Source organism: Poecilia mexicana, unplaced genomic scaffold, assembly GCF_051168715.1.
Source record: "Poecilia mexicana isolate PSO_F unplaced genomic scaffold, ASM5116871v1 scaffold_23, whole genome shotgun sequence".
NCBI classification, from domain to species: domain Eukaryota; kingdom Metazoa; phylum Chordata; class Actinopteri; order Cyprinodontiformes; family Poeciliidae; genus Poecilia; species Poecilia mexicana.
The window spans coordinates 15,208,371-15,225,357 of NW_028263392.1; the positions used below are offsets into that span (position 1 = coordinate 15,208,371).

The window sequence follows — 16,987 nt, forward strand, 5'->3', positions numbered from 1 at the left end:
TGCTACATGCCACTAATTGGCAACGAGCTAGCAGGTTCTACATGTCACTAATTGCTAACGAGCTAACAGTAATAATTAGCAAGGTAACATGATAAAAAATAAAGCAAATGGGTACTAACAAGCTAACAGGTGGTACTTATAGTTTGTAAGGTAGCACGTAATAAAAGGTGCTAAGTAGGACCAATAGCTTACAGGCTAATGGATAATAACGGATGTGATATTGCAACATATGATGTAATTGCATTACTACATGATACTTTGTACTTTTTAAGCTAAATTTAGCATTTTACACAATTAACTTGTAAAGTTACAAAATTAAAAAACACTGAAGGCACTTTAGGAAACTGTTTAGTGAGAATAAACTCTTAGATGCTTTACAATTTATCACAGTTGTTTTATTTATTAAACATATTTTTTAAAAACATAAAGCCTTGGTAACTTTGATAAACATCATATTATACAAATCATTTACAACATTGCATTACATGAAAGAGAAAGTAAAGGCCACATTGAACATAGTCACAACTAGGATTCAGAATGACTCTGTTGTGCATAATACAGTTTGTTTGAAGCCGTTTACATTTATTACATTTTTGAAACGCTCCGTTTTTCTTTTAATATTATAGCTGTCATACAGAAACATACACAGACACTCAGGTTAACAAAAATATCATCTATAATTAGAGCAAAACACAGAGGACGCAATTTGAGATTTCGCAGACAGGTTATATGTTATGTATATTAATATGTACGATTTTTTTCTGTTGCATTAATTGGACCGAAGCATGAGAACATCATTAAATACATGAAAATACACTGAAGTTGTTACACTCATGCCTGCATGGGTCTAACATTTAGATAGAACATTGTTGTTAAAAACCAACATATGGGCAGTTTTTATTTCTTTTTTTATTCAGATCGATTAAACATAAAAAGTTACGTTTAATTAGAATCATCAGATATCCTGAAAATCATCCTAAGCTGTCATTTTCTCTGTGAAGTTCTGAAGTATTTGTGGTTAATTTTTCTTTACTTTGTCACACAGGAAGACTGAATACTGTACATTCAAACATTTATCGATGATAAATTTTTTCTATGTTCAACCAGTTGGTTGCATCACTGTAGTGCTAACATGATGCACTTTTTTTATTTATAGTACTTGAGATAAATTAAAAAAACCCATAACAGATTCTGATTAAGGCACTAAAAAGGTTTTATGCACAGTTAGAAACAACCAGACAAATTTACTGATGATATTTTCATTATGTTATTGCATATGGAGCACTGCTGGTTTCTTATCAGGGGAGTTTTTACATAACCACACAATAAACTCACAAACCTAACTTACCTTATGCATTAATGGCCACTTAATGAGCAGTTCAGTTTAAATAAGAAGTTTAAAATCGTCCATTTTGCATTGGATGCACCAAAGTCCCATCAAGCAATATCTGACGCAGTAAATGTGAATTAAATTACATCTGATATGTTGGTTTCAACATTCATGCTTGAATTTTATGGTTGCTTCAACATATTTTTCTTTACATTTAATAAACCAGAGCATTTCTATATCCAGAGGTTAAGCTTCATTTTAAATAAAATGCCGTTTTGATAAAATGGATAGAGTAAATAAGGGATATTATTGCAAAATTATTACCTATTTAAGAGAAAATGCTATCCAGACCAACATGACCATGTGGTAAAAGTAATTGCCCTCCTTTGAAGCCTTTGTGACATTTACCAGAAAACATGTTGATGATCCTCAACACTTTGGTAAAATACTCTGCAGACTAAACAGGCAATCAGTTAAGATTCTGACATAATGTCAGTTTATATACTGCCAAGGCTCTAGACTGCAACCAGTTTTGTCAGAGATGCAACCTAATTTCTCAAAGTTGTGGCTAAAAAATCGGAGGTTGCACCGCTGCGATCAGTCATCGAAAGGCAAAAAAAAAATTCACCGATATATGAACAAACACAAACCAGATTCATTTTATGGTCTAAACCAGTCAGAGATGGTGGAAGTCTGCCTCAGAATGGTTCAGATATTCCTACATGTGACAGGCCAGGCTAGGCTAGGCAAGACTAGGCTAGGATAGGCTAGGCTAGGCTAGGCGAGGCTAGGCTAGGATAGGCTAGGCTAGGCGAGGCTAGGCTAGGATAGGCTAGGTTAGGATAGGCTAGGATAGGCTAAGCTATGCTAGTCAGATAATCAGAGTAGATGTAGCACAGATGAGGAGGGAAACTGAAAAGAACAATTGAAAACTTTTTCATCAATTTAAGCCCTAAACCGTCTGAAAGTCATTACCAATATACCAATTAAATATTCATTCTTAAATTAAATGTTAAATTTGAGATGCTTAACCCATAAAATATTTCTTCTTATAATTTAATTTTTATCTATTTCATTAATTTATCTTATTTTGGAATGCTTTTAAGGTTCAATTTCAGCTCATTGAAGCACTTTAAACCCTTTTTTAATTTCAGTTCTGCTTCATATAAAGATTTTTACTAGATTGTTAATTAAATGATTTACACATTAAAATTGCCTTCATGGACATTGATTTAAAAAAAGTTAACCTGTGAAACTGAGATGTCAAATTCAATGTGGTTTAAAAGTTTGGTGGAGCTAAAATGTTTAAAAACGTTTTAGGTATTAAATAAACTCCTGCCTGTTGCATTGTGGCTGAATTAAAACCAGGATTCCTCTTCAGAAATGTAAAATAGTCGCAAATTCTTGGTGGTAGTTTATGGTAAAGGGTCTAGAGGGCAGTTTCTTTTCCACATTTATAAAAACCTGGTTGATTTTTATAGATTTTCTATTTCCAAAACTATTCTAAGTAGTTTTGAGCAGATAATTTAAAAACTAAATCGCATAGAGGTAAAAGGTGACCATTTTCTCCAGTTAGTCTATGTAATTAGAGAAAAAGAGCTGATTTATTGCATTGAAATGACTTAATGTAATCTCTTGTGTTGGTTCAGTTAAAATTTCTTTCATAATTATAATATTTTAAAGTTTTTAATAGTTAGTGAAAAGAAGTTTTCCCTTTAAAGGGAATAAATTACTTTCTATTTCTCTGCCTTGTTTTCAGCCAAATGTGAAACTCTTCTAACCGCAGAACGAACGAATCTGAAACCATTTTAAATCCAGCCGTACTCATTAAAACATCAAATGAAACACAAAAAACAGAAAATTCATGTGTTGTCATGTGAAACACATGGAGATTTATCAGAATTAAGGATTTATTTTTATCAAAAATAGATCACAAAAATAAACATCAACAAATGGAATTAAAAAGAAAACTGAAGAAATCATAGTAACGCGTTTTGCAAACACTCCTTCCACTTCAAAGTTCCCACATTGCAGGAATCTATTGCTTCTTCCTGTTGGAGGATGAGAATGACTCGGTGATGAACCTGAAGTTTTCAGCTGAAAAACGAAACAGGATGAACAGTTCGACCACGGCTGTCTGTCATTATTGATACGCTGCCGCACGCGCAGGGGCAGCATCGCATTTTTAATGCAGAACACATTAATCATCAGTCAGAGCTCATCAGAGCTTCGGTCCAACTGAAATGTCCCTCAGCTGTTTTCATGCATCAGAAAAGCAGTGACGGCCGGCGAACGCTGCAGAGTGGATGAACTTCTGTGTTTATGTGGGCTGCAGTGACGCAGGTTTGTCGATACACCAAACCTTCAACACGAGAGTGAGAGCTTGGGTTCAGTCTGCTGTCTCAGCCCACAGCACCTGCCTTTCAGTCCAAATGAATCCAGAAAGTTCAGCAAATATCCAGCTCTGGAAAAATGAAGAGCCCACTCAAAACCTGCTGGTTGTTCAACCAAATACTGATTTAGATCTCTTTCTGAGTTAAAACATTAGTATTCTTGTTTATAAATGAATATTAACTTGTTTTCTTTGCAGTATTTTAGGTCTGAAAGCACTGCATCTTTTTAATTATTTTGACCGTTTCTCATTTTCTGCAAATAAATACTAAATTTGTGCTTGGAATTTCAGAGACATGCTGTCAGTAGTTCATAGAAAAAAAGAACAATGTTCATTTTATTCAGATATAGACCTATAAAGAGTAAAATCAGAGAAACTGATAATTTTAAGTGGTCTCTTAATTTTTTCCAGAGCTGTTTATATAAGAAGCTCCTGAATTTGTTTGATTTTAGCAGTTTGAAAAGTTGCGCTGATGAGCTGCAGGTGGCGCTATTCCTACATCCAGAACTGAAGACAACATGCTAACATAAATCTACATTTACCATTAAAACTTTGTGATAACATTTCTGCACAGCTTTGAAACTTTGCATGACAATTGCTCAGATTTTTGACAGAAAAAGATCTGATAAAGTTTAAAATTTTTCTGTACGATGTTTGATTCTCTGGAGGGAAGCTGCTGTCTTTGGGTAACTTTTATGGTTGTATAATTATCGTTCCTACAACTCAAATTTAGAAAATATGGAAAGCCATTTGATCATCCCAACAACTTTTCAACCAGACCTTGATATTAATCAGCATCTAAACGTGTTTGGATGCTGGTTCACTTCCCTTAGGGTTACTTTGCTCTGGACCAAGACCTTAATTTGCTCTTCATTATCTTGTCAGCCTAACTTGACTATGACTGCCGAGCACCACAACCACCAGGCTTACCAAGCTTTCTGGGGGAAACCTTGATGATTGCTACACATCCTGGGCTGACTTTGCACAACTTTCTCAGATTCCCATTCACACTTCTCCGCCATCTTTACATCGCCGTAATTTTGGATGTAGCCTCGCATGAAGCCATTGTTGCCAGTTCTGTTTCACGTGACAATAGCCAAGCCATGTTTGGGCTTCAAGGATACACTGACGTCACGACAACAAGCCATCACAGCCTTGCAGTAAAAGTTTGTACACGCTTAAAACACCCTGACATAGGTAATGCTTCACACTACATCCCAAAGACCTCATCAAGACGATGATCAGAACCACTCATGTTCAGCAGGATTGTTCCACATTGATTTTACCACATATGCTCATGTTGGCACCACAAGCTAACACAACTGAGCTGTGTACGGCCATGATTGGGTCACAGCATGAGACCGTCATGGCCCGCCCTGTTTCAGATGCCCAACTTCAGAAATATGTTACCAATATGATAATAACATTTTAACTGTGAAAGTGTTTCTTAATAAATCCCAGTAGATTTCCAACAACCTGCAAGGACCCCCCATGGTGTAGCCTATCTTTGATGTCAAAGTATGGACGTCATTCTGTGTTAAAGTTACCATAGCAACTCCTCATGTGATGCGATATCCAAAGCTCTTTAAAATAGGAACCCTTAATGTTGATTTTGTAAAACCAGAACATCTTCTACGCTGATGATACACTGATGTAAATCAGCAACGTCAAAATTTAGTAACTCTGTGATTCTTGAGTGTCAACAGTTTCTGGATGGGCTTTTTACCCAAAACAAAATGTTGGCATCACTGTGATGGGTTAACAGTGACATCCAATCCCTGGTAACAATCTGATTTTCAGTATTATACTGAGAAACAGTGATTCAATTTACAAAAGCTTAAAATTCTCCCAGCATTTTAGATCCAATATTTCTCAAATTAATTTTTATTTATTTTCTCCAGCTTCTTTCCAGAGGGAAACCGAAAATAGTTAACATTTATGACTGACACATAAATCTGTCAGTCGTTTTGTTTTTATATTTTTAAACCTCAAATATTTTGAAATAAAAGTTAAGAAGCTAAAATTAACCACAAAGAAAAACACGGCCATCTTGGGGGTTTGTTTCCACCTGCAGCTCATCCAAACAAATTTGACCAATATTGCAATTGTGCGACAATTCCCCAGTTTGTTTATTTCCCCAAATTTCAGATATATTTCAAATTCAAATTTGTGCTGGACTGATTTCTTGTTAAATGTTTAAGACAGTCAGAGCCACTCTGCAGAACCTTATTGGCTTTTAAGCTAACAGAAAATGCAAAATCAAACAAAACAATGTGCAAAAAAGCTGCTTTTCTCACTCAGGCTGGACATCTGAGGCTCATTTAGTTTCTCTAAATGTGCTTTTCTACCTGATATCAAGGTGAAAACATCTTTATAGTTTAGTTCTTTGTATATTTTAGAGATTAAATTGAGAACATTTCAGATAACTTGAGCGGTGTTGGTGATAATAATCAGTCCTTCAGGTGTTAAAGCTTCTGTTTTCAGTGAGTTGACACTGAGGTAGTGATAAATCAGGTATACAGCATTCTGATCAGAGATCCAAACAGGAACATTCAGATATAATCGGATGTCTGGATTTAATGCATTTTCACACTTTTACCCCCATTTTTCCTCCCACTGGTGCAGACATGTTCATCAGAGCTGCCTGCTGGAGCTGCTTTGTTTTCACCAAGGCAAAAAAAAAAAACATGTTAAAAATCTACAAAATAATTCACCATGCCAACCTCCTGGTATAAAACATATACAGTATGATACTTTAAAAAACTAAAGTTATCTGTCTGACAGGATAACGTCTCCATATCTGCGAGCTGTTGTTGTTCCCACATTTCTTCTGTTCGCATGCTCTACTTTCCAAGCATGCAGTAACGTGATTTGGTTTGGATATGATATGCGACATACAGATAGCAACAACAAGTTCTTGTTCTCTACAGCAACAGGAGAAACCTCCCAAACAACATCTAAGTATACGCAGGACGAAGCTGATGATTCAAGTAACGTTTGAGTCGTACCTCAGAGTCTGTGCTCTGTAAAAATCCGAGTAAGCCGAGTTTCCCGTGAAGTTTTGTCTTTGTTTTTAATCCAAGCTTTGTTGTTTTTTTCTTCAGCAGAGGAGGGAAGCAGGAGAGGATGAGGAGGATGGTGGCAGCTGGAGTGGGTTAGTGAGGTTCATCAATCTTTCCCTGAAAAAGAGGAAGAAAGAGAATCATTTAATGAAAGAATTGCAAATATTTTATCTTATTAGAACTGCAGCAAAATGAGGCAGATTTGAAGGTTGCTACGTCTCCATAGCAACTTTCTTAGTTATGTTTTTGCAACTTGGACTTTAAACTTCTCAAAATACAACACTTTCAAAAAAAGTTCTTGGTGGCAATTGACTAAAACATTTCTATCAGGAGAAAAAAACACATTTTAATAATAATAAACAAAACAACTCAAAAATGAAATAAATTAGTTTTTATGCAGTGATACACAATAAATTAGCATGAACAGTCAAAGCTTGTACAAGGTGTTGAAACTAAGAAAATATAACATATGATATCAGGAAATATCAGTTATTGGTAAGAGAAGCAGCAGAGCTGATACTACTAACTGGATTAATCGTGATTAATCGATTCTTAAAATAATCGTCAACTTATTTAGTAATCGATTAGTCATAAACTGGAGAGTACAGACTCAAAAAAGGCACCAACATATTTAGAGCAGTAACTAAACCAAAACTGTACAAAACTATTTTGTATTTAAGATTAAAAAAAAAAACTCAGAACTCCTCAAATGTAATAACATTATGGTGCACAGAAGTCAAACGATTACGGTGTTGATTTCTGAAAAGAGTTTAGAAAAGTCTGAGTTCCTCACCACATCCAGTCATAACCTGAGGAATAGTGAAAAATTCACTTCCTGTTCTCACATTCAGAAAAACCTGATTGGGTCGACCCTTAAACTGTCGTCTCAAACTGCTGAATTATTGAATTCACTCACTGATTAAAAATTTACCCTGGGAAATGACTCATGATCTGACATGCAGCTTTTCCTCTAAGAATCCAGCCGATCTGAGCTGAAGCTGATGAATTGATTCTCCTCATTACATCAAATCACATATTGATACTGATTCTCACTCACGCTGCAGCGCAACGAGCCTCACAGATGTGTCACCGTTTGGAGATTTTCTCCTCATATTCTGGTCATTGTGGATATTTTTGAGGTTTTACCAACATTCACACTCCTCCCTTTATTGATGCTTCTTTATGTCCTTAATGCCTCAAAGTTTTCCTCTTAAATCCTTAACCGTCTTCCTTTCTTTCTTTCCTTCCTTCTCTCCTCCATTATGTTCTTTTCTTCCTTTCCTTTATTCTTTCTTTCTTCCTCCATTGTGTCTTTCCCTCCTTCCTTTCCACCATTTCTCCTTCCTCCCTCCTGTCTTACCTCTGTTCCCTCCTTATTTGTGCTGCTATTTTTTGGTTTTCCTTTTTTTGTTGAATTTTTGGTTATTTGTTCCCATTTCTTCTTTAATTGTTAATTTTAGACTTTTATTTAATCTTTTCATTCATTCTGTCTTCTCCTGTCCTGTTTAAATCTTCATCCCTCCATCCCTCAAGCTTTGTTGCCTCTCTGCCGTACTCCAACGTGTTGCTCAGATTCACCCAGTTCTTGTCGGCCATCTTTAAAAATATTTCCTAATCAATTTCAATCGATTTTTCTTTGATCGATTCATAAAGACCTTTAATTGATTCTTTCAAAGAGTCTTTTCTCGTCGCTACAGCAAAACAACATGGTGAAAGTAGCATTGAAAGCCACCCGATCAGGTTGTATCTTCCACTGTCGCCATGGAGATAGACAACGAATAGAATTCTATCATTTGTCTAAACCAGGAAATGGACCCCTGCCTCTGATTTCCATTAAATTTTTATTTTATTCATGGTGTAAAAAAGAAAACGCTAAACTTTTCAGCCAGCAGGAGGCGCTGCACTCAGTCTGTACCTGCAGGAGCTGCTTATGTAAACAACATGTTATTGTGATCCTGTTGCTAAGCAGCTGCTCAGACAGTTTAAGCCTGCGTGTTTGTAATTCATCAAGCCTCCTTTAAATAACAGCGGCTGAATGAAACACAGGCTGAACGCTCTGCTCTCTGATTTTACTCTGAATTATTCTGGAATAAATCCATGAGGCTCAGCAGGAAAAAACGACGACGAAAAGTTTAATTTGACTGAAAACTGAAACAATTTGGTGATGCACAGAAAGTTGAGCACCGTTTTGCATTTCTTTTGTTTTTTTCCTTAAATAGATTAATAGATATCTAAGCAAACATTGTAATTTGCTTAGTTAAAATATGAAATAAATAATCATTAACATTTAAATTGCAATGATGTTACGTATACAGTTTATAAAGCAGCAATTTGTCCAGATAGTCTATTTTTGTGATACATTTGTTAAGATAAAGTTATTTAATGTTTATAATAAAAACTGGAACAAATCACATTTTTAGCAGCTTAAAAGTGGATAAAAGTTTGAACTTTCTTACAAATTAAGAAAAATGATTTTTGATCAATTTGGTTTTATTTCACTGTTATGATTTGTCTTTCAAAACCTTTTTAAAAAGTGATAAAAATACAGATTTTTTCTCTGCTTTTCTTTGCACCATCATTATTTAAAAGTAAATGTTCTGCAATAAAGCAGCTACAAAGAAAGCTTTCAGGATCTTGAGAAAAATGGTTGCTTTTTCTTTTCATAAAACAAATAAAAATTATTTAAGAAGTTATTTTTCTTTTAAATTTGCTATTATTTCTTATTATATTTCATTAAATAATTTTGAATATTTTAATAGTACTTTATATCTCTGTTTTAACACTTTTAAAAAACATTTTAATGATAATTAATTTTTACTTCATTAAATAATTTTCATAATTTTTTTTCTGTTCTTGAGAAAAATGCAGCTTTAAAAAAATCCGCTTTTGGTAAATCCTAAAGAAAATGTTTTCAAATAATGTTTTATTTATAAAAAAATTACTTAATTAGATTGTTTTTAGTTGTATTTTACTATTGTAATGTTTTTCCTGTAAATTATATTAAATAAATAACAGTTAATGTTTTTGCCCCATATTTTAGATCTCTATTTCAAATTGTTGAATTAAAAAAAATTGTAAAGCCAAAGGAAATTTATTTTAATATCTTCATGTTTCTAATTCTTTGTTATATTCATTTTAGTTTTATTTTACCAGTGTAATGCTTATTAATTAAGTTCTGTTTAATTAAATAATTTTCTTGTGTTTTACAATAAATTTAATGATTCTTATTTCAGCTGTTTTTATTATTTTAAATTGCTGCCATTTCTTCCTTTTTTCTGGTCTTTTGGTTTTATTTTTCCTGATACAGGATATTTATGTGATATTCTTCTGAATTTTTTATTGGAACTTTTTAGTTTCTCCTAATTTTTCCCTGTTTGCTTTATATTTAGGACTAAACAGTTGATTTCAGTTGCTTTCTTCCGTTTAATTTGTGCTTTTTAATGAGACATTTGCTTCATAATGTGATCCAGACCAGAATCAACCCTGTTGGGATTTTTCTGAATCTATTTACAAAAGTATTTATTTTGCTCCAGTAGAAATCAGGTTTAGAAGCTTCTGATGGTGAATTCTATCAGCTGGAGGTGGAGACGTGTGTTTGTCTGTCTCTGCATCGTCTCCTCTGGACTCCATGAGGTTTTTCAGGTGAGACCTTGAGGCTTTGGGACAGCGGGGACACGGACACTAACGACACCTGTCAGAGCAGAGCGGCCTGCTCTGGCTCACATGAGGAAGAAGTTTGCAGTAATCCCTCCAGGTGGAAGCAGTTAGTTTAATATTTCTTGGAGCTGTCATGTCTGCAGCTGTCAGGACGGAGACGCTGCGTTACGTAACATGACCGACTGATGTCCTCCTTTTCTTTCTGTCTTTGTCACTTTTACTCCTTTTCCTCATTTCCTCTCCGTCTAACTTGAGCCTGAGATCTTCCACCTGATCGGCTCCTGTTTCCTCCCATCATCCTGCAGATTCAGATCCAACTTCTGAAACTTCTGCATGACTTTTAATGAGCCGAGAGGTCAGATACAGGGACAGACGTCACAGCACGGAATAATAAATCCTGCAACAACTTCACTGTTTAGTGTGAATAATGTTATTACATTGCATTGTTAAGGTCTTCTGATGTTTCTGGAAAATTATTCTAAGTTATATAGAGGCGTGAAAAGGCTTTAAAAAGTGTTCACATTGAAACAGAATAAAAAACTCTGCTGAGAGCCTCTGCTGCCACCTGCAGGCCGACAGTAGTACAACAACAATCAGCAGGAGCTTTGAAGGTTTCTGTTTGTCCAGGTTTTAAATCTGAATGCAGTTCTATGAATCTTTTTTCAGCTGTGAATAAAACATCATATAAACAGTTAATATTATCCTGCTCTATATTTGGTTCGTTACTGGCTTGTTTTCTCATGTTTTAATGGATTTACTGGAGTGTCAAACTTCATTTGTGCTTCTTCCGAATCTCTAGCCAACTGTGGTGGCTTTGCTTTATTTTGAAGTATTTCTATGCTAGATCTTAATGTTTTAGACTGGAGTTGTGTTTTTGTTTCCCTCCTAAAACGGCTCTTTGAAACTTGCTCAATATCAGATTTAACTTCTATTTTCTCTGTGTTTTAATTTTACTTTATTCAAAGAAACAATCATAATGGAAAAAGTTTGCATTTTGTCTTCACACAACAGGAGGAACTAAAATAAACTGATCAAAATGAATTTGGACTGCCCCCAACTGGCCAAATGAAGGAACTGAATCTGGATTTCTTAACTAAATCTTTGACTAAATGTGCTTACTGATTAAAATGTTTTGTGCAACATGTTGGTCAGACAGGAAGTAACAGAAAGTTTGATGGCTCACCTTGTGGGACCAGAACTGAACGTTGGTCTGAGCTGAAGACCTGTCGGACTTTTCCTCCAAACATCCATCAGTCTGATAAACTCCAGTGAAGGTTTTTACTCCGTCAGCTTGTTAAAAATCCTCTGTTTTTGTCTCCAGCAGCTCCATCTGCTCCGCCCGCCGTCCAGGTGAGTCCAGGTGCTGCAGGACCAGGAAGCTCCAACACTGAGGGGCCTTCAGCTCGGATCAGGTATGGGTCAGAACCGCAGGGATCTCTATGAAAGCAAGGGACTGATCTTTTTATTTTAAATACTTTTTGAACAACTATTTGAGTTAGGGATTTTTTTATTATTATTTCTAAACTCAGTTAAAGGAAAATCCTGTGATGTTTTCTTTCCTATTTTCTTCATTCATTCTTGTTTTCTTTTGTGCATTGAAACTGAATTATTATTCCTTATTATTTTTGGACCAAAAATATTTAGCAGTGCAATGATTTGTTGAAAAGTTTGATAGCTTTTCAGACTTGAACTCATTTAAATATATTAAATTTAATAGTTTAAACTAGTTCTTGATTTGCATTTTATCTTAAAATCCCCTAAAATAAATAAAAAAAAAATTTAATTCACGTATTACAATTTATGTTTCTATTTTAACCTTTTTTGTGCTACTGTACAACTATAAAGCATGAATTTAATTTAGTATTTTCTGTTAATTCTTGATTTTTCATTTTGATTGCTTACTCTATATATTTTTCTTTAAATTATCTTTTTTAACATATTTATATCCACGATAGACAAGGTTGAGCTCTAAAACATCTAAAAATGAACTTAGTGTATTAAATTGCTGCTGAAACTTATAATCCTAATATTTTTACTGTATTTAATTATATTTTTTAACTTGTCGTTAGTAATTATCTGCTGAGCGTCTCAGTTTGTGTGTGGGTTTTTTAACAACATGGATGCTTCCACAACATGGTGGTTTGGAGCCTCCTCACTTTTTGCTCCTGCACCAGACAACAACAGAAAAGTCTGGAAGGTTGCCATGGAAACTGCATCTGCCACGGCGGCGCAGTGAGCCGCTTTGACCACACGATGGCGATGTTGTATTGGAAAAAGCTTTACGCCAGATTCGTTGTGTTTAATTCAATGAGGGTTTTCTTATTTTGTGTTCCCCCCAACCCTGCGTGTGGTCTCGCAGGCTTTTTTTTTTAAAGTTTTAAACTGAGTTTTAATTTGGTCCCGTGTCAGAAGAATGTAAACCTTAAAGCTGCTCACTAATGACAGTAAAGTGCTACAGAGGCTGAACAGTTGTCCTGCTGGATGGAAGACCGTGTCGGGAGTGGAGAGGGGATCCAACTGAAAACATTCCCCTTGCTGGCGGAAACAAGGAGCCTCAGACGTCCGTCAGCTTCCCGCCGTACGCCTTGTGCGGGCTGCAGTTCGTGTACTTGACGGAGTCCGCATCCTCGCTGTCCGGGTAGTCGGACTTGGACAGCGACGGCCGGCTGTCGCTCCGCTTGAACTCGCCGAACGGAGCCTGCTGCTGCCCGCAGGTCACGTGCGTGTACTGGAACTGCTCCTCGTGCTCGGTCTCCCGGTGGTAGAAGTAGTTGAAGTTGGAGACGATGACCGGAACCGGAAGCGCGATGGTCAGGACCCCGGCGATGGCGCACAGGGAGCCCACGATCTTCCCACCGATGGTCACCGGACACATGTCGCCGTAGCCTACCGTTGTCATGGAAACCACGGCCCACCAGAAGGCGTCCGGGATGCTGCTGAAGCCCGACTCCGGGTCGTCGGTTTCCGCGAAGTACACGGCGCTGGAGAAGAGGATGACCCCGATAAAGAGGAAGAAGATGAGGAGGCCCAGCTCCCGCATGCTGGCCTGCAGCGTCTTCCCCAGGATCTGCAGCCCTTTGGAGTGGCGTGAGAGCTTGAAGATCCGGAAGACCCGGACCAGGCGGATGACCCTCAGGATGGCCAGCGACATGGCCTGCTGGCCGTTGCCCTGGTGCTCCGCCAGCTCCAGCCCCAGCGTGATGAAGTAGGGCATGATGGCCACGATGTCGATAGTGTTCATGATGTTCTTGAAGAAGGCGGGCTTGCTGGGGCAGGCGAGGAACCGGACCAGCAGCTCGAAGGAGAACCAGATGATGCAGAGCGTCTCCACGATGAAGAACGGGTCCGTGAACGGGTTCGGCGGCTCTGCGCCCGCGGTGCCGTTTGTCGGGATCATCCCCTCGAAGATCCGGGCCTCCTCCCTAAACTCGGGTAAGGTCTCCAAGCAGAAGATAACGATGGAGATGAGGATGACCAGCACGGAGACGATGGCGATGCCCCGAGCGGGTCCGGAGCTCTCGGGGTACTCGAACAGGAGCCAGACCTGCCGCTGGAACTCGTTCTCCGGCAGCGGGCGCTCCTCCTCCTTGATGAACCCTTCATCCTCCTTAAAGTTCTCGATCACCTCCTCTCCCAGCTCGTAGAATTTGATCTCCTCCATGAAGATGTCCACCGGCACATTGACCGGTCTCCGGAGCCGTCCGCCGGACTGGTAGTAGTACAGGATGGCATCGAAGCTGGGTCGGTTCCGGTCAAAGAAGTACTCGTTCCTGAGCGGGTCGAAGAAGCGCATCCTTTTGCGCGGGTCCCCCAACAGAGTGGCGGGGAACTGGGCCAGGGTCTTCAGCTGCGTCTCGAAGCGCAGCCCGGAGATGTTGATGACCACCCGCTCGCAGCACTCCTGGTTGTCGGCTCGCTCCGGGTCGTACACATCCTGGGCGGACAGCGCGGCCAGTGCCACCGTCTCATCCAGGTTCTCCCCGGGCACCACGGTCATGCTGCTGGTGCCCCCCGCCCCCGCCCCGCTTCACCTTTCCCGTCCAGGCGCTGTTGTAGTCTGGACTGTGGGCTCGGCTGTCACATTCGCTGCATTTTAAGCAGGCTTTGCCCTCCCCGAGCTGACGTGTGTGCACGCTCCCTCACTGAGGAGGAAATAAAAACACACATGCAAGCACATATGCTCGAGATTAATCTGATTTCACGACCATAAATGAGTCACAATTGAGAAAAAACTGTATTTTCCGACGGAAAGTGTCGTGCGTAATGAACCTGTTGGTTCAAGGTTATCACATGGGTCGCTGTTTGCGCTCCAAAAAATAACCATGCATCTTGAGGAATAAACCTCCAAAAATGGAAGAGATTTCATGCAAAAAATGCCCGCAGAAATCCTCAACGATCCCCCGCTAAATGAATACCTGTGGCTCGGTGCGTCACGCGTCCATCCTTGAGTCGTTCGCTGAAAGGAAAACGGGCACCGCAATGTCACGCAGCGAGCCGAAACCTGCTGACGTTTCCTCAAGCTGCCCGCTCATGTGTGCGCCGCTGCGGGCGTGCGGCGCCGTGCGTGAGAACGGGGAACAACACAGCTGTGCAACAAGTTCATAGAGAGAGAGAGGGAAAGAGAGAGGGAAGAAAGCGAGCTGGATGATGGAAAGAAGTTTCTGGGCTGCAACTAAAACCGGTGACGTGTTGTCCGAAAATAACTGGATTTCTCTCAGGGCTGCAGGAAAACTTTCTTTTCCCATGGATTGACCCCGAGGAGGGGCGGAGGGAGGGAGTCATTCAGAAAATAAATGAAGAAACAAACAGAAGCAGGAACAGAGACACAAACTGCATCAAGTTCATTTTAATACAGATACTGCGACTGCAAAAGTTTTTACACCCCTTAAACTTTTCCACATGTTGTCAGACTTGAATGCATCATGTTAGAGTTTAATCTGAACTGTGTGGTGTACTTAGTGTTAGTGTAGTTTATGTTACTGGATATATAAATATAAATATGTATAAATATAAATATGTAGTATCTTTAAGTGTTTTCCAGTTTTTATTCAGAATCACACTGTAAATAGTTTCCTTCTTTCCTCCCCTTCTTCTCTATCTATCTATCTATCTATCTATCTATCTATCTATCTATCTATCTATCTATCTATCTATCTATCTATCTATCTATCTATCTATCTATCTATCTATCTATCTATCTATCTATCTATCTATCTTGTTGCCTTTCTGCTTCTTTTCCTTCCTTCCTTTCTTCCTTCCTTTCTTCCTTCCCTCTCTCCTTCCCTCCTTCCTTCCTGTCACATAAAATAAAACATTTTATGTTTTATGTTGCGGCGCCTTCTACTGTTTAATAGCATTATTACTATGACTATTTTAATGCTCTTTTTACCAGTCTGGTCAAATCACCAGGTTCGATATTCACTACATTTTATTTTGGAATTGGTTTTAAAGTTCCTTTTCTTGAGTTTAGAGCTTTAAATGCTGCCTTACAAAAATCTGAAGGTGTCGCGTATCTACAATTAAGGACTTAAATGTCACTAAGAAGTAAGTTCACCTTAAATACTTGCATTTTGTCTTGACAGGACTATTTGATCTTGTATATTTTATGTTTTTTTTTTTAGTTAGAGTTGCACTCATATCTTCATTGCGTTTTGTGACTCGAGACAATTGAAGCTACCGCTAACTCCCTGCTAGCATACCCTTGTTAATTAGTGAACTACCTAACTCAGCTTCTATCATGTATAAATTAAAAAGTATTTTTATACTTTTATGGAGATGTAAGTCTTTAATTCCATTCAGAATGATCCTTAGACTCTTAAAAAGTCTTAAATTTGAGTTGGTGAAACCTGCAGAAACTTCACTGAAACCAAAACCAATCAGAAGTCTGTTAAAGCCAGACGGAAAACCAAAACTGAGAGTTATTGCTGGTTGCACCGGCTGCTTATTAGCTCCTTAATACCTTTTGGAAACTTCAAGGGAATTTGGTGCAACAACCTGTCTTCCTGTTTCCAAATCCACTTTAAAATCTTTCTTACTCATCCTCTCTCCGTGTGTCTCTCTCATTACTGCGACCCAAATCGTTTGACTCATGGCGAAGTCCCAGCCCCAGCTGGCTGCAGCCACTGCAGCAACACACCAACTCATTCCCAGCATCCTGTGAGCTCATCGCCGGCAACATCAACACACACTCACACACACACCAGCTGGCCATTTGAAACATTTCCCTCTACATGTTGGTGAAACATCACTCTGGTCCATCTTTTCTGATGGACTGCAGCTCAGAAAATGTTTTAGGTTGCTGGGAAACGATAAACATCTGGATTAAACCTTAAAGGGGCAACTCTTAACACCAAGTCAAGTTTATTTGTGTCACATATTTTTGCAATTCAAAGTGCTATACATCATAAAAACATACAAATAAAGATTCATAAAAACTTCATACAGTCACCAATCTGAGAAACATTCATCAAAATCATCAATACACATCAAATATGTTGATCTGTGTTCCATCTGTTATGGTTCAAAAGCAGCTCTAAACAGATGGGT

At 38.2% G+C, this 16,987-nt stretch overlaps 1 protein-coding gene across 1 annotated transcript; it reads right to left on the reverse strand.

The window, feature by feature from the left end:
- Nucleotides 1-373: 373 nt before the first annotated feature.
- On the reverse strand, nt 374-15,054 carry LOC106926904 (shaker-related potassium channel tsha2). Its single transcript, XM_088003197.1, has 2 exons — nt 11,625-15,054; nt 374-6,901 (listed from the first exon to the last, which is right to left on the reverse strand). Exon 1 carries the CDS (start codon nt 14,436-14,438, stop codon nt 12,996-12,998), a length of 1,443 nt encoding a protein of 480 aa, XP_087859323.1. The 5' UTR covers nt 14,439-15,054; the 3' UTR covers nt 374-6,901; nt 11,625-12,995.
- Nucleotides 15,055-16,987: the final 1,933 nt, after the last annotated feature.

Bases quoted from the DNA above. Each gene is read 5' to 3' on its own strand.
- LOC106926904 (XM_088003197.1), bottom strand. From the start codon at position 14,438: ATGACCGTGGTGCCCGGGGAGAACCTGGATGAGACGGTGGCACTGGCC.